General features: G+C 33.1%; 1 protein-coding gene across 5 annotated transcripts; it reads left to right on the plus strand.

Moving 5' to 3' along the window:
- Positions 1-146: 146 nt before the first annotated feature.
- LOC107009596 (uncharacterized protein At4g18490) lies at positions 147-8,266 on the plus strand. Of its 5 annotated transcripts, XM_015208940.2 has the most exons (16): positions 147-428; positions 1,192-1,255; positions 1,916-2,042; positions 2,349-2,534; positions 2,673-3,632; positions 3,799-3,984; positions 4,049-4,177; positions 4,322-4,420; positions 4,883-5,065; positions 5,155-5,323; positions 5,569-5,633; positions 5,712-5,751; positions 5,870-6,046; positions 6,948-7,058; positions 7,155-7,232; positions 7,330-8,266. In XM_015208940.2, exons 2-15 carry the CDS (start codon positions 1,192-1,194, stop codon positions 7,218-7,220), a joined length of 2,562 nt encoding a protein of 853 aa, XP_015064426.1. In that variant the 5' UTR covers positions 147-428; the 3' UTR covers positions 7,221-7,232; positions 7,330-8,266. The 5 variants fall into 5 exon arrangements, 3 of the variants coding, with proteins under 3 accessions (XP_015064426.1, XP_027770208.1, XP_027770209.1); XM_027914407.1 differs by having other exon boundaries at positions 5,569-5,751; XR_003576521.1 differs by lacking the exons at positions 6,948-7,058; positions 7,155-7,232; positions 7,330-8,266 and having other exon boundaries at positions 5,440-5,633; positions 5,870-5,897.
- Positions 8,267-18,412: the final 10,146 nt, after the last annotated feature.

Genomic DNA, 18,412 nt, shown 5'->3' on the forward strand with positions numbered 1-18,412 from the left:
CTCGTATTAATTGTTAGTTTATTGATACAAATGTTTGTAGTGATTTCAGAATTACAAAGAAGATATCGGAAAAATATTTTTGTTAGCTTATAAAGGAGGTGGACAATAATTGCTTGTAATTTCTTCTCCTAGTCCTTAAAAACAAATTTTCCAGCTATGGCAATTTAAATTCCTTCTTTGGCACATTCCGGAATAGAATTCCTTAATTGTGTATGCCAATAATACCCTTAATTGTCCATCTATATAAACCCAATTTAGGCGCGAAACGATTATTATTTCGACCCCGTATTCTCTGTAGTCTCTATTCACTCCATATTTACACTAACGCAAAGCGATAGCAAGCGATCGGGATTCGGAACCAAAGCATTGAATTCACCGGGAAAAGAAGCTGAAATCGTCTTTTTCAATCCGTCGTTCACTTTCAACAGGTTTTGCAGATTCGTATAGTTTTTGCTTTTACTTCGATTTCTTCCGTATGTAGAAAACTGTGAAAATGTTTAATCGAGGAAATTTGGTGATGCATAATCAATTTTCGCATAATCTGAGCTGTGAATTTTTGTTTCAATTTGTAAATTTGGTGAATTGATGAAGAGATCAACTCGTTCTTACTGAGACATTGATTTTAGCTGCATCATCAACAAATCCTCTATTTTCTGACAATTTTAGTTGGTGATTGATTTAAAATTCATCAATTTGTGTATGTTTTATGCTACAATAAGAAACTTTAGAATAGTCGACAGTTGTATGCCAAGATGATTACTCTACTTGAACAGCTCAGGAGAGAGGTGAATCCACGTGATTTAATTTCTCATAGCCTTGTCATCGAACCAGTACGTATAATTGGAAAAATTTTAAATCGCATTTCTCTTCTATTTTCCAGTTTATTCAATAGGATTTTCTTTTGCACTCATGAATTGATCAAGTTATTTAGCTTCCTTAATTGCCAGGAAACTTAATTTCTGATCCTTGAACTCTATTCTATCAGTATCTCTAGGATTGGAAAAGAGGCATAAGACTACGAAAATATATGTTTGGTTCTCTTTTAATATCCTTTGCATTGAGAAAGCAAACTCTGTCCACATTCAAATAGTTTCTGGAATATTCATTTCTTGTTTGGTTGGATTTCGTAGCACTTTGTTATTCCTTTGAGAGCCTGCAGCAGTTAACTACAAAACCATTCTTTCTGTGCAGATGACAGAAACACAGAAGGGAGCATCCTCGACTGTCAAAGCAAAAGACAACAACTCGTTACTTGGTATTTACCATTTGTTTTGGGTTCCTACTAGGGCTCTAACCTTTTTGTACCATTAGAAACTGAAAAGTGCACTTCTTAAAACTTAAACAGATCCGATTTCAACATTAATTACCTACTAAAACAGATAGCTTCCTTCAACAGAATGTTATGTAATACCAAATCTGTTTTAGTCAATATTACAGAGACAATCAAGATGAGATTCACATCGCTGATCCATCAGTACTTGGTGTACAAGAGTCATTTCAGATAATTAGCTTTCTGAAAATGAGAATGCCACGAACAACAGATATCGGGTGACATCCTTCAAAATGGGAATGCTACATTGAAGCATAACTTTTGTAAAAGATAGTTATCGACAAGTTTTTACTTATCCACATCTTGAGTAGTGCAGTTATTTAATCAGTAGTAATCCATCAGTACTTGGTGTACAAGAGTCATTTCAGATAATTAGCTTTCTGAAAATGAGAATGCCACGAACAACAGATATCGGGTGACATCCTTCAAAATGGGAATGCTACATTGAAGCATAACTTTTGTAAAAGATAGTTATCGACAAGTTTTTACTTATCCACATCTTGAGTAGTGCAGTTATTTAATCAGTAGTAATTTGTTAATGTCCTTGTGTCTTAAATAATTGCTGTTCATATTATGTTATGACAGATCTGGATATTGGAAATGACTTTCTTAAGTCGTTCAAGTCAGTGTCTATGGGAGAAGATGATGCAATGGATTTCGACTTTGGGCCTATATCCAAGAACAAGAAAAAGACATTCAACTTTGACAAAGAGTAAACCCTGCATAGCCTTGTTTCTATTTTTGATAGCATAATTAGTTTATTTGCTAAGCTACTGTATCAAATACTCATATTCATGATTTTTATTTTACTCGTATATTACCTTTTTATTGTGTACTTGGATCTAAGGTTTCTGTCATTAACTTGCAAGTCTATTTGTCTGCCTCTCTTAACGGTGTTGTTCTATGTTATAAATTGCAGTACTTTTTGATAAACAATTTTCCAGACTTGATTCAGGACAAGCTAAAGAATGTAGAATAACGGAGAAATGATATGTTGCTTACATTGAACTTTCTTCAGGGATATGGATTTCGCTCTTGATACTGATTTCGGGAAGATGTCGTCCTTCAACGTTGACATGTCAGATCTTGATATATATCCCCCAAGTAAAAAGGATCAAAAATCAAAGGAGACATCAAAAGAAGAATCCACTGTTGCTGTCAACAAAAAGAAAGGAGATGGCTTCAATTTTTCATTTGATTTTGAGTATGTACTACCTTTGGTGGTCCTTTATACTCTGCTCTGTATTTATCTAAGGCGTAAATTATGCTTCAGTTCATCAAAACATGACTCAGTAGTTCTATTTGTACCTAAGTGGAGTATCCCCTCCTGTGTTTGGTTCAGGTTGGATAATTTCAGGTTTGGGTCAAGTCAGGAGAGTAATGGCAAAGCGAAGAACAACCAAGAAAAGGATTGTTTCAATTTTGGATCAAGCCAGGAGAGTAGAGAGAAGGCAAAGAACAACCAAGAAAAGGATTGTTTCAGCTTTGGATCGAGCCAGGAGAGTAGAGAAAAGGCAAAGAACAACAAAGAAAAGGATTATTTTAGTTTTGGATCAAGCCAGGAGAGTAGAGAAAAGGCAAAGAACGACCAAGAAAAGGAATTTTCATCTTCGAAGAGAAGTGGTAATGAAGGCTCTGGAAGTCATCTGAACAAAGACATTGGTTCGTTAGAGGAGGGGACAGTTCAGAAACACACTGCATCAGAGGCCAGGGTGACTTCAATTGTCGATTCTCATATTGACATAGATAAAAGTCATGGCACCACAAAACATAGTTTATCTTCAAACACTACTATGAGCAACAATGAAATTTTAAAATTGCAATCTGCTGGCTATGAAGTTTCACTGGAAAAAGAGAAAAGTTTATTACAAGAAAAAATATCCACCAGCACTCGTGAAACAGTTTGCCAAGTAGAGGAGGGATCGTCTTTGATATCACAGAGTGAATCAAAGAGGAATAATTCTTCAAGTTTACAGGAACATGTTAATTCTGTGGCTGCGGATGTTAGTCTCTTAGGTGTAGGAACAAATTCTAACAAAAGGGTGCTTTTGGACTCTGACACAAACTATGACAAGTCAGTTTTAGAAAATTTCTCTTTGGAAGATGTTGCAACCTCAATGAAAGATGCTAGTGATAGGAGAAACTTTGACAGTGATAAGCACGTTTTGGTGACCAACAAGGACAGGACTGAGACACATTCCAACAGTATGTCAAATGCTACTGAAGAAAAAATGCGAGACATGAAAGTCTGTAACAACATTCAGAGCCCATCTTCAGAGCCTTCTGCTTCCTCGTTAAGCAAGTAGGTCAATATAGACCATCTCCCTTTTATTTATTCAGCATTACTGTCCAGGATTTCTAACTTGGAAACTGTAGGGCTTAGCTACTGCACAGAATGGTGTAAAATAAGTATCTGTCATGCATTTTATAATACTGTGGTGCACTTGCTTTCTCTGAAATTGTCACAGAATAGTAGCTGAAAAATTGACAGTAGAGAAAAGAAGAGACTCTGGTGTTATCAGGTCAAAGTTTTTTATGCCATCAATTAAACCTGCAGCACAGACGCAGACAACATCACTGACTGAGACAAATGTTTCTGCATTTAGTAACAAAAGAATTGGCCCCATACCACAGAGTCGTCCAGCTGAAATAAAGTAAGCCGATGGTATAAACTAGCCGAAATTTTGTAGACAGTGTATATGATATAATCTAATACAGATCTCAAGATAACAAAGATGATGACACTGGGAGCAAGGCTGGTTTTGCCTCAGACTCTAGATCTCTACCAAAGATTAACCCTCTTCAGACAGGAAGGCAGGAGGGATGCCAAGTTTTAGGGACTTCTATGTAAGTTTTTGGTAACTTACTTTTTGTATCATGCTTAATTTCCAAGTTTCTTTTTACTTTACCTGGCCGTAATTTCATGGTAACTGCAAAAATACTAACTTCTGTTGTTGATAATCCATCGTCATCGTAATAATAATACTTTAGCAAGGGCTCCCAGGCGGATGCTGCGAAAAACATAAGAACATCGACCGCCAAATCTGCTCCCCAGAAAAGCAAAGCAAGCAGTAAAGTTCTTACTTTCAGGTTTTTCCCCTCTGATTGATGCTCTTCCAACCAGATATGCCGTCGAAATCACCTTGTAAAATGTTTGATATGCATATAAGAGTTAAGACTATTCCTCACCATACATGGACTGCTTAGCTGATTATGTTGCTTAGTGTATTTGGCAACTACTGTTTCTGTTTGGACACCTGCACTATAAAGAGTTAATATATTGATCTGATTTATTTGATTTTTCTCTCTTAAGCTAGTCATGCTTGATGCATATGGAAATCATTTCACCCAAAATTATTAGTAATACAAGATATTGTTTGGCAGTCTCAGTAGATTAATAAGTCGTCTTACTTGTTATCAATGATAATTCCATATTTCTAAGCCATATATACGACACTCTGATATTGTGCTTGATTCCAGTCAAATGTCTCTCTTGATCAATGAAAATAGAAACATTTTCTAACCCAAAAATCTTTGACATGTTTCCTACAGTTCTGGGGTAAATCTTCCAAGCAAAACTCAACAGATAGCTGCATCCGTCCCATGCAGCATAGCCATTCCAAGGAACATAGCTCCGATTCCAACTGCAAAGAGCACTCTCAACCAAGGAGACAAAACACTTCCAATTAAAGCTGCCAGGAATCTTCTAGAGACATCTAGCTTAAAAATTTCAGCGTACAATACTATTTTTCTTTCAAATTCTTCAAAAATACGCCTTCTCATATTTCTGCAAGCTGTCAATCAATCACATGTATCACATGCAGAAAACTTGGTACAAATCCTGATACACCTCAGACAGTGTTGCAAAAAAATTTGAAGTCCTCAAAAGCTGTGGACCAGCATGGTGGGTTTAAAGCTATTTTACAAGCCAAAGACAAAGAGATGCTGAAGCAAACACCTGTTAACTTGTCTATGAAGAGGAAAGAACCAGAGGTCTGTTTTCCTTTTTTTTTTTTTTGATAAAGTTAAAGTTGTATTCTTCAGCATTAAGGGTATGCTGGCTACCTCCAAAAAGTTTCAAGCTAAAACCATAATTACATTGATCCTAGGAAATCTACAAGCATTAAGGTCTGCTTTCCTTTTCTCCACCACTTTCCCTTGCAAAAGGAGCAACTTATCTGCATAGTTACACAACCACTATGGGACATCTTTGACATTTGTGATAGCATTTAATGCAGACAAATTCAGATTTCATGATCCTACTTCCATCAAAGCGTCTTGCACAATCACCCAATGGAAGCAGGTTTTTCTATAAAATTAGTTACTTTCCAACTTTTCATCAAGCTGAATGTAGGCATGATTACTCCTCAATATTCTACAGGGGATCCTCTGAAGGTACAGAAAGTATATGCAACAAACAGGTGATTGGTAGAAAAGGAACAGATATATATGTTTGACATAGTTTTGCAAGTGCTTCACTATATTGGAATCTAAAAGCATGTCAACATTTTAAATATCTTCACCATTCTTCACTGATAGGTTAATGACCATGATCATTCTGTAAATGGTAATAAGACAATCGAATATGAAGATTGTCAAATCTCTTTACGTGATGTTCCTACGAGGATGAACACCAAAGAGTTAGGAAGCCCTTCTGTGATAGAAGATGAGGACAACATAAAGAAGGCTCAGACTTTGTCAAAGGATCTTGAAGATGTAAGCAGTGCTTCCCGCTATTTTTTATTCGTCCTTGTTTTCTATTTCTGGTTTAGTATGAGCATCTTTTCAAATAACTCATGAAGTAATCACTGCCACCAATTTTGAAAAAAAGATAAATGATTGTTCAGCCAGTATTTTTGTACTCTAAACAAATAACCAGACAACAAAAAGTTCATATTTTAAGCTTCTCTGAGAATTAGGTGCATGATACCACCTTCCCATTTTATATTGGCTGCATGAACAAGAAAAAGGCATTCTCTCTCAACTTGTTTTCTGTTGGTAATTTTGACTTGTCCTTGTTGGTCCTTGAAATTGTTACAGTAGTTCCTTTTAGGTTTATATCTTTGGATTTAAATTTTCTTAAAATTCTTAGCGTTGTATCAATCCTAGCTATTGAGTTCCACCTTAGTGAAAACTTTCAGTATGCTTTTGAAAGCAGGGTCTGTTTTCACTTCACCCCAGTAGTCCAAGAAGCATCCATAAATTTGACAAAGAAAAAGAAGAGACGAACTACAAGACATTTTTGACTGTTATGTCTGATTTTGTTGGTGGGCTAATGTATCTCTTATATTGGTGGAACATAATAGTATCCCAAACCAGTTGGTTGATGCAATAATTAGTGTCCTAGGCTCCTAGTCTACTCTTGTTTTAATGCTTTTAAGCGGATAACAGAAGTCCAAACATTATGGGCGTGCAAGAATTCTTCAGTCTTCAACTTAGCTTCTTTCATTCTAGCTAACAACAATTTGTTCTTAGGTGAGGCCAGGACCTGAGGCATGATATGGGAGACTGTTTTAACTTAGCTCCTTTTCCTCTGTGCTAACAACAATTATACTTCATTGAGGCATGGGACTGGAGACTGTCATTGCTGGCTAATAATAGTTTATTGTGTTTGCAGATATGCAACATGCTGAGAAAAAAGCAAGAGGAGGCAAAAGAACTATTAGTTCGAGCTGTTGTGAACAACAATAAGCTGCTTCTGCTTAACCATCCAATTTATAGAGAGAAGATATCCTTATTACTGACCTACTGTCGCACCACTTCCTTTTCACAATTTCAATTCTCTATTTAAAAATAAGTTGTGTATGCCTTCACCCCTTAAAACATACACAGGGTTCAGAAATTTGCTGCTGAATTGATGACGAGGAATCACCAAATAGAATCACAATAAGACAACATAGAGGTATTTTTCTCCTATGTGTGTTACACCCCTCGAAAAGGACTTGAGTAAAGATATTGAACACAAACCTTACTGCTTTGTTTGTCATCCCTGGTTCCAGTTCTGTAGTTTCAGGCGGAGTCTGCTGCATGTTCAATGCAGTCGCGGAGAATCTTTTTTCTTTGCTTTCCTCGGGTGAAGAAGCATTGATTACACAAATGTAAAAGAAGACTTTTGCTGATAACAAACTAAAGTGGTTACTCTCAGAGGCAGATCTTCCCGCTGAAGGGAAATCAAACTTCTACTAAATTTCAAGTATCCCACATACATTTGGCATCTAATAATATGTCCATGTACAGGTGTGGGCAGTCTGCTTATACTGAGAGCACCAGAAGATATTGAACCTCTTGTTAGTCTTTACACCATAATTTTGTGATTCTTTACAGCTTCCTTCTCTTGGGCACCTTATAAAGACGCACCAAATGAGATATTTGTCTTCTATTACTACCTATGTGATTCATTTCCAAATACAGGTCAATAGCCCAAGATCTGAAGCAACTCTTAACAGTATGAGCTAAAAGTTGAACTTATGACGAGTAACAGGCTAAAACACTGAGGAGGGAGTAAGATAACAGTTCTAAATTCTAAGGCATACATTTTATGAAATTACTTCTTGTCGGAAAAAAATGAAACTGCCCTATCTTGAGCTGAATCGTCTTTGGGCTTATACACTTGGGCCTCAATTATTTCTAAGTTCTGACCAACGCAAGTACATTCAGAGGAGGAGTAGGATTAATATTCGGGTGTAACTAGGACTCCTCATGGAAATAATCTACCTTGCAATTATCTTTAGTATTTATCTTTTAGAGTTAGTATTTATCATTAGGATTCGTATTCGGGTGTAACTAGGACTCCTCATGTAAATAATCTACCTTGTAATTATCTATAGTATTTATCTTTTAGAGTTAGTATTTATCATTAGGATTCTTTTTGTATAAAGAGATAGCTTCTCTGTACAGTCGAGGATCAAGAAATACAAAGCAAAATTTATTCTTCTAGTTGATCTCTAATTAGTTTTTCATTACTTAAAGTGGAATTAGAGCAGTCTCTAGAAATTTTTATAAACTATCGAGTTTGCTTGGTATTTTTTTTTCCTCAAGTGACCAACTTGTCATACTGTGGAGCTGTAGGTGGCATATTTTGTTTTTTACAAAAATAAGAGGTAGTATGTGGTAAGAAATAAGGTATGACGTTGGATCATACCTTTCTAAATCTTGTTGTAGGAGAAAGAGGCTTCCCTTTGCAAAGTTGAAGGAAACAAGAGTTGAGAAGACTAATGAAAAATCAATTACAATTAGTCTCCCATGATTAATATTACAATGAGACCATAGTTCCTCTATGGAGATCTTTTTTCCTGATTAAACCCCCATCTTAAAAAAATAGATAGAAGAAAAATGAAACTTGGTTCATATGCCTGCCTAGACGTTGCATCCTCCTCCCCCGATCATTGCTATGTAATGTGAAATCTACTGTTTACTTGCTCGAGTCCCGGGGGGGCGGGGGGAATAAGCAATATGGGAACCAGTACGTTGGCCATAGGCTTGTTGTTGAGAGAATTATATGCTAATCCTCACTTTATTAGAGTAATGATGTCAATCAGATAGCTATAACACTGGTTGCAGTTAAAGCATTCTAAAAGTTGGTTTATCATTGTTAGGTCAAAAGTGTGGAGGCAACTAATAGATTAGGTATACATAATTTTCAACGCTAGGTCTTTCTTAAGTAAACTGGAGCCACAACGACACTGTCCATCGTATCGTGGAGCTGATAGGTTTTTTCTGTATATTGAGGTGAATTTAAGGCGAGTATTTTAGATTCAATTGAACTTTAGCTCGAATTATGTATATATGCACATGTAAAAAAAATAAATCAAAATGTACAAATATAATGAGACTATGGTCATTCTGAACTTCTTACTTTAGATCTTGGATTCACCTACATGACCATTTAATGCGTTGAGTAATTTTTGTAATTTTTGACTTGGGATTATAGGTTTTTTGCAAGAGAAACAGGGGTATCAGGAATGAGAATATATCTACTTTCTAAGTTTAACTTTGAGGGGTGCATAAATTAATGAACATTCTACTTGCTAGAGCATACTATAGTAAAAGATTCTGACAGCGCAGTCTTTTCATTTCAATTCCCTGCTATGCTGAGTCTATGTTGGTTAAAGAAGGCAGCTATTATCTGCTGATAAGAGTGATTTTGGCTGAATCTGAGTATCGACAGGACATTCTTTAATCAGCGTGCTTTATCAAAGTTAGACTTTTTTTTATTCTTTGAACAAGAAAATTATCCGAATTTAGACAACTTCATATTACCAATGACATGACCTTAGATAGGTGGCCGTGGAGGTCATGTATAAGCATAGAAGGTTAAAAGATAGTGTTGTCTTGTTTTTCGAGGGCTTAGGCTTGTTGGTGTTTGTCGGAGTACTAGCCGAATTCTTATAGTTCTTGCTTTTGATACCTATCATTATATGTTTATTGTGTTTAAGTTACTGCGCTATTTTGTTGTTGTTCTTATTCCTTTCTACTATTTCTCTTATTAGTTTTTATGTTGTTTCACTGTTTTTTCTTCTTTTCTATACCTGTTTTTCCTGTACTTGAGCCAAGGGTTTTGGTAGTACTACGGCATGCACATAACTCTACCCAAATTGTGGGATTTCACTGGATATGTTGCTGTAGTAAGATTATCTGATACATAATTCGAATAATATGGTACAAAGATCTTGAATTTATTTTTTTTATCTAATCCACAACTTTACTATTGATGTTGAGATGCTGTTTTCATCTTAGTTCCTATTGGCTTTTGCATTAAGTAAAGCTCTCTTCTTTTTGGCTGCTTGGCTCACTATATCTGTATGAGTTTCATGTTTATCAGAAATACCAGTCCATTAGGTATATATCTGCTTATAAATTGGTTGTTGACGTATAATAAACCGTTCAGCCAATGAACTTAATTCTATCCCCATCAGCATCTATTCAAATTAGATGAATTCCCTGCTGTATATTCACTATTTTTATCAAAGTCATCCTCCATAATCCCTACATGTGGTCCTCACTAAATCTTTATTCATGGCCCAAAAAAGCAAACTTATAACCTTTTAAAATAAGCTGACACAAAGAGGGTTGACATTTTCCTAGGTATCGCTTGAGAAAGAATAAACTTATAATTTCATAAATGGACAATGCAGACCCCATGCCTTGACATTACTGGATAGTGAAATTTGTTTGGATAAAAAAAAGACAAAGACATTGTGCTTCTTGAATCAGTTTCCTCTAACTAAAGGTCTACAAATGTATTAAAAAAATTATTGAACATAACGAGTAGTCACAGCAAGAAATGTATATATAATGGGACTGATCTCTAGCTGTTGTGAAACACTCTGGCTAGTTGCATATTCTTGAATGATAAATACAATGTCTAAGTTCAAGTATTTATCTTGCATTATTTTGCTATTGCTTTCGTCTGCATTACTCGAGGCTCGCCCCATAAGGTCTATTAGGATTGCCAGGGAAGCGTTGGAGGAACAATTCGAAAGAGAGAAGGCGAAAGTTGGCGCACACGAGTGGCCTCAGCGAGTGAGTCCAGGAGGACCTGACCCTCATCACCATTTTAAAAACAACTAATCAGAAAGTTATAGTCTTGCCAAGACTGAGTAAGAACTAGGGAAGTAGAAATCAAGATTAATCCATCCTGATACATCCTCCCTACATCCTAGTGTCCATATTAATCTATGTTACTCAGACCCTTCAAAAATGTCATCGGGTGTGTGTTGGATGCTCCAAAAGTAAATGCATTTTTGGAGGAACTGACATGTGTGCGGCTGCATTCTTGAATGCACAAAAAACTGTGAACTACATGGGGATTTTCTTGGGAATTAGTATGAAAATTCACAAGAAATTTATTTTCCTGCAAATTTTCATACTAGTTCTCAGGAAAATCTCCATCCCCATGTAATTCACAGTGTTCTTGTAGTGACGAGTAACATAGTCCAAAACTGGCTCAGTTTGTGTCTAGATACAGTGTGTGATTATAGTTACTAACAAGGAATGTTTTTTTTCCCTTCTGTATAATAATAATATGATCTGATGGTTTTTGAACATTTCCCTTTTGTATTGCCTTTTACGTTAAATATTCTAAACTCAGAATGATTTCTCTTTATATTGCTGAATTAATCAATTCTGATCTTTGTGACTGAAAAAATAATACATTCAAGAATTTAACTAACAGCTGCTGATACTAACTTTTGAATTTGATCCAAGTAGGAATTCAAAATAAAAGAAGGGAGTATCAAATTATCTGATGCTATATTACACTACTAGATATAAAAGTCCGGACAAGTTCTCAATATATATTATTTTATTTGTTTTATTTTATAATTTTATTATAACTTATTTTTATAATTTTTTTAATATAATTTTAAATAATATATATGGAATAATGTGATATTTTGAAAATTTTAATTTGCAAGCCGCAACAATAATCTTATTATGACTAAATTATTCTCGAACTCAAATTTTATTTCCGAAAAGCACTCGCACACGTCGACCAAGATGTGTGTCCCGTATATTACTAGTAGATATAGAAGTAGTGGATACACAAATAGTATAAAAAAACTTTTGTTTTATCTAGCAACTTTAGATACTAAATAAATAAATAAACATTAGGTGATTGCCCATGAAAAGTGAATCTATAACTGAAAAATAACAAAGTAAATAACGGTAATGTGTGAAAATTTTTTTTTTTCCTGGTGATTTCCATAAATAGGATCTTCAGGTATCACTATTTTAATACGTTAAGGAATGAAAAAGTCTAATATTAGTAATTAATAAAAAGTTTATTCTCCTCATAAATATTAGACAATCATCTTTCCTTTTGAGAGTGTGAGTTAAAACTTAAGTTAATAACTTAATTTTACGTGATATCAAAAGTATGATTTCCTTTTATCTTACTCGATATTGAACTTTCAAAAATTAAAATTTATTCATGCACTTAATGTCATGATTTCTTATTTGATATTGGAAAAAGCTTTTCTTAACAAGAAGTTATAGCAATGAGGATGAAAATTTACCTTCTCCGAGCGTTTATACCAAGCCAATACAAAATGCATTATTAGGTGATTTAATAAAGTAAAATGAATTATAAATTTAAACACATGACATATATATTAGCTTGGTATAAACACCCGATCCAAATAAATTTTACCCTCATTCCAAACATTTTGTAATTACTTTGTCAGAGATTTTAGTCAAAATTATGACAATCACCGTAATTTGTTAAACAAAGACATTTTAACACTACATTTTTGTTTCAAAATTGTTGCAAATCAACTATATATTTGATATACAATCTTCTAATGTTAGTCCAAATTAATCACAAATAAGTAATAAATATTCAATTTTTTAAAATTCCTGACGAATATACACATGTATGTTTGCACAACTTTTCTTAACGAAAAAACAAAAATTAAACACCAATCTTTTAATTGTGGCCTTTCTTTCCCTTAAATTGGAGGACCTAGGGCAAGGGATGGACTCTTTCGAAGCATTGAAGGGGCATAAATGATGGGATAAGTGACCATTTCCTCAAAGATCCTTTACATAAAGCTAAGACACTTCAATTTGTTGATACATATATTATTTTATTACTGAGATCCTAAGATTTGACTATTATTATGGAAGATTAGGCTTAATTAATTGATGATTAAGGATAACCATTTAAGGATTAATTTCAGATGCACGCCAGAGCACTTTGCTTTAATCCTACTGGAAACTTATAAAGCAAGGGCATTACACATTAATACATTCCTTGTTTACTTTTAAATTTTGTTTTTGCTCTTATACTTATCTCTACAACATCCTCTTCTTTGAATATTTTGACGTATTGCTTTGCTCAATGAATTATTATTATTGTTAGGTAATTTGTAATGACGTATTTTTGCAAAGTCATAATTTCTCTTAGATTGAAATAATCAAATTTGTGTAAAAGCTAACAGAGAAAATCTTAAATTCAAAGGTAAACGACTAATCTCAAAACATTATATCATAGTTTACTTAGATATTAGTATACGATTTTTATTCATGACGCTTGGGTAATAGCTAAGATAAGAGTTGATTACAATGTAACAAAAATTGTGAAATTAGGTCTTAGGCCTAACTCACACCCCAAAAGGTAGCTCAAAGGGAGGAGGATTGCCCAAGCCTTATAAGGAGTCTATCCATCTTATTAACTATCGATGTGGGACTTTTGTCATTCTTTAACACCTCACCTCACGCCCAGTGCTTAGCATCTGGTGCGTGGACAATTTTGATTACGGGGAACCCCAATATCGAGTGAGACGGGCCCTGCTCTGATACCATGTGAAATTAGGTCTTAGGCCTAACTCACACCCCAAAAGCTAACCCAAAGGGAGGATGATTGCCCAAGCCTTATAAGAAGTCTATCCATCTTATTAACTATCGATGTGGGACTTTTGTCATTCTTTAACAAAAATAGTATTTAATGATAATTAATTAATATGAATATGAATAAAAACTGCTAAAACTTTTATCAATATTAATTAATTGTCATTTAATTTAATAGCGCTTTAAATTTTAGAAAATTTACAAAGAATATTAATTATTTTTAAAAAATATTTGACGATAACGAATAAATTATAATTATTAATCAATTATCGTTAGAAATCATGTCATTCCTAGTAACGGCTAGTGATGGTACCAGAGGCATATCCAAAGTTAGGAGTTTGAGAATTCTAAATCAATTCTGTTTGGAGGTTCATATGTTAAAATACATGTATTTATTTAATTTTTTGATACAAATATAGAATCTAAAAAAACTAATGGATTCGGTTATATCCATGAACCCCACTCAACTCCGCCTCTGAATGGTACCCGGTTTTAATTAAAAGCCGCAATGTTTATCATAGGAAGTTGTCAACATATATATCTAACTGTTAGTTGTCACTTGTCAAGTGGGGCTTAAAAGCTCTTCACTTTTGTGCTTATTAATCTCTTCTATTAAAAAAAAAAATAAACATCAACTAATTAATTGATATCACGATTGCGTTCAGACTGTTTGACTTGTATAAATTGACAATATTAGTACAGTAATTGTCAAAAAAGCAGCAAATCAACTATATGATGTGATTGTGACATGGATTAGCACCATCTTTCACATACCGGAAATGCCACACATAATCTAATTAATGTAATGTAATGCCATCTTTTTTCCTTATTATTGTTATAATTTGACCATCGAGGTTATAAGAATTTTTAATTGATTTTGTTTGGAATTTTGTGTTTGATCCATTGAGATTCTTGGCCACAACTTGAAGGTCGGTGATTATCCACCATTGACATTAAAGAACACACGATGTTAGGAATTTTGTTATGGATCAGCCTCGGCCCAATGTCGATATCTAGATGAATGTTGCATAACTAGTTATTGAGTAGAGAAAAAGTAACATAATTGAAAGGCCTTCACAAAGGTTGATTTGGGATCCATGCTCAATTAACAGCTAGCTAAAAGGGATGACGGATGAGAAAGAAGGATTTACGAAAGAAAAATATCTAGTCATTTCATCTTCTTTTTGCGAGTTTCGTTGTTGAGTTTGAATTGCGTTGATCTTTTTATTGAGTTTATTACAAATTCTCATCCAATATTATATTAAAGCATCGATCTATGATCATTAATTATATACAGAATAATCATTCTGAATTTGATCATCATCTTCATTATTATTCGATTCACATTATTCTAAAAAAAATTATTTTGATGTATTAATTAATCATAGGAATTAGATCAATATATCAACTAAGCTCTCACTTTTTTGACAACATATAAAAAATTATTTTGATATCAAGAACAACATAATCAATATCAGAACCATGATCACCAAATATTTTAGGTGGATCATTAGATTATTTTCACAAAATCCAAAGCATCATTCTGCATTACATGAAAAATAAAAGACATTATATTCCAACCGCCCATGAAGTGTAAACGGACAAGCCACCTAATAGTAACCAAAAAAGAAGTGTTTTAATATTAGCCATAAAAGATAAGATACTTTAGAAGAAGGGGACAAGAATCTTGTTATTTTATTGTTTGTCTATTGTCTTTCCACATAAGGAAGATAATTCTTAGTACAATGTTGACTCACAAAAAAGATTATAGTAAATCATGTATATATGTCATTTGGCCTCCATATCCACTTTGCTAATTTTAAATCTTCATTTCCTTGTCTTCTTTGATGTCCTCAAGCACCTTGTAGACAACAAAAAAGGCTTCATCATCGGGTCCTTTTATCTTTTAAAAGTCGGTGACGCAATTTGACTTTTCACGTTTAAAATATGAAAATTTGATCACATAAAGAAGCTTGAAGGGATTCAATATTTTTATACATACATTAAAAATTATTTTAACCATACATATAAAAATATATATTTTTTATTGAAAGGTCCTACCTAGCACCGTCCTGATAAGAGCCCTAAGAAAACTATGAGTAGTTGGATAAGCACATTCTCAAGAAAAAAAAACAATTAATTATCGATAATATAATTTACTATTCCCTCCGTTCAAAATTATTTGTCATGTGGCGCTTATCGAAAGTCGATTTGACTAATTTTTAAAGGTAAATTAGATCACATTAATTCGATATTTTAAACAAAAAAAATTGGATATTCTAAAACTATATGAAAAGTACTATAAATTACAATTTTTTGCATATTAATATGATGAAAAAATACATCTTAAAATGTTAGTCAAATTTTTATAATTTAACTTTAAAAATAAAAACTATGACAAAAAAAATCGAACAAAGAGAGTATTTAGGAACTTGAAAGAATGATAGTACTATTAAGATATAATAATAATCAAAAGGTCTAGAGATTCTTCATCATTTGTCTTTTTTACGTTGTTATATGCGGAGCGGCGATTCGAACATAAAGAAAAAGATTTAATATGCAAAGAACAATATGACAAGAAAAACTTTTAAACCTTACGTATATCTTTTGTCTTTTGTCTTAAAGTAAAAATTAATGTATTATCAAATTACATTAATGGATTTTTCTTTTTGCTATTACATCACAAGTTAGGGACAACACTTATAACTCTTATATAATCGAGCATACGATCTATTTTCATGCTCAGGAGTATATGTGTAACGCTCATAATGGAAGGTGAGCAAGACACAAAGACTGATTAATAGATTTTTAGATTGACAGATTTTTTTCTAAAAAAATATATACATATGACACTTCAAATAAATTTTTAATTTGAAATTAAGAAAAAGGAAGTTAATGTACAATAATGTTATGTAAGACATTAAATTGCACGTGTATTTTTTGGGTTCGATAAGCAACGTAGCGCAAATGACAAATCTATTATGAGATCACTTTGGGGTAGAAAAACAAAATATCAACTAGTTAAAAGAATTTGAGGACGTTGAATCAAATACAGATGCATTCATGAATGAGCAAACTTGTAATCTATCTCTTATTATATTGAAAATGGCCAAATTCTGACCTATTATGTTACCTTTTTTCGTATGCTCTTGATTTATATGAATTAAATAAAAATATCTTTTATTTATAGTTTGGTCTAAAAATGTCTAGTTTGGTTTAGGGATATCAATTGATCGAGTTGAATTAGATTTGAACGGATTTAAATGGGTTAAGACAATGAACGGGTCAAGATCAACTCAACCCAAATTTGTTTGGGCCAAAATGAGTTGGGCCAAAACGGGTTAGTAATGGGTCATAATTCAATCCATCCAATTTTTACTAAGTTTTACCTTATTTTTTTAGAGAAACATTCACATATAACAAACACAAAAATCATATTTGTATGATATAGTTATAGTTTGCATAATTGTACTCCATAACAAATTTTTATGTTTGCTATGGAGATTTTTGATATGTATAATTCGCTAGATACATCCAATTATATACAAATTGTTCAGTTTTGTATAAATTCATTTTTTATATTGTAATTTGTATAATTATAAGTGTATATGACGAAAATATATGTATTTGTATTTGTATATACACTTTTCTCTTGCTTTATACAAACAAAAACGCATTTTATACCGAAATGATTAAAATGTATGCCGAATCAGATGACAAAAAAGGGGATTTGCTGCTAATTACAATAAAATAAACTATGACTATTGCATTTAATTTGAATTAATAGAATTTGCTATTTCATACAATTTTTCCTATTTTTTTATTTTATAAACTTTTAGTACCTAACAGATTTTTTTTTCTTTATATAACTATATAACATATGGAATCGAAAAAAAAAATAATAAATATTTTGACAAGATTTCTTAATTAATCAATTTGGGTAACATATCAACTCAAATTTTAACGGATTGGGTTGAGATGAGTTAAGCTAACAAATGGGCGGGTCAATAACCAACTCAGATTCAAATAGATTGGGTCGGATTGGACAGGTTGAGTTTGATTTTGCTACCTCTAATTTGGCCAATAATAGGAACATTTTTGAACCAACTATTAACGAGCATTTTTATTTAATTTCACATAGATCCAATAAAAATATTTTTAATCCTGTTCCGCTTATTATAGTTAATTAATAACAAACACTCAGCACGCAGGCCTCTCTAATATTATTGGACTGGCCAGTTCTGTTTTTAGTAATGTACTATGTATTCTTAGAGTGTGTTTGGTATGAAGGAAAACATTTTCCAGAAAATGTTTTCCAATTTTCTCATGTTTGGTTGGGACAAAATCTTGGAAAATGTTTTTCAAATCAACTCATTTTCCTCAAAATTAAGGAAAATGACTTCCCTTCAAAAATTAAGGAAAACATTTTCCAGAAAATATTTTTTCCAATTTTCTCATGTTTGGTTGGGACAAAATCTTGGAAAATATTTTTCAAATCAACTCATTTTCCTCAAAATTAAGGAAAATGACTTCCCTTCAAAAATTAAGGAAAACATTTTCCAAAACTCTCCTCCAATTTCAAATTATCTTTTTTTGGGGAAAAACATTAATTTGAAAAAAATATTTTCAATTTCAAAATTTTATTTTTCATTCGATCCCTGACAGCCCCACCCACCCACCCACCACCGGCTTGCCCCCCAACCCCACCCCCTCCCCCAAAAATTAATTTTATTT

Source organism: Solanum pennellii, chromosome 2 (assembly GCF_001406875.1).
Source record: "Solanum pennellii chromosome 2, SPENNV200".
Classification (NCBI taxonomy): domain Eukaryota; kingdom Viridiplantae; phylum Streptophyta; class Magnoliopsida; order Solanales; family Solanaceae; genus Solanum; species Solanum pennellii.

Bases quoted from the DNA above. Each gene is read 5' to 3' on its own strand.
- LOC107009596 (XM_027914407.1), top strand. From the start codon at position 1,192: ATGACAGAAACACAGAAGGGAGCATCCTCGACTGTCAAAGCAAAAGAC. The intron at 1,256-1,915 runs GTATTTACCATT...ATGTTATGACAG, and splicing joins AGACAACAACTCGTTACTTG to ATCTGGATATTGGAAATGAC. The intron at 5,324-5,568 runs GTCTGTTTTCCT...CATTTAATGCAG, and splicing joins TGAAGAGGAAAGAACCAGAG to ACAAATTCAGATTTCATGAT.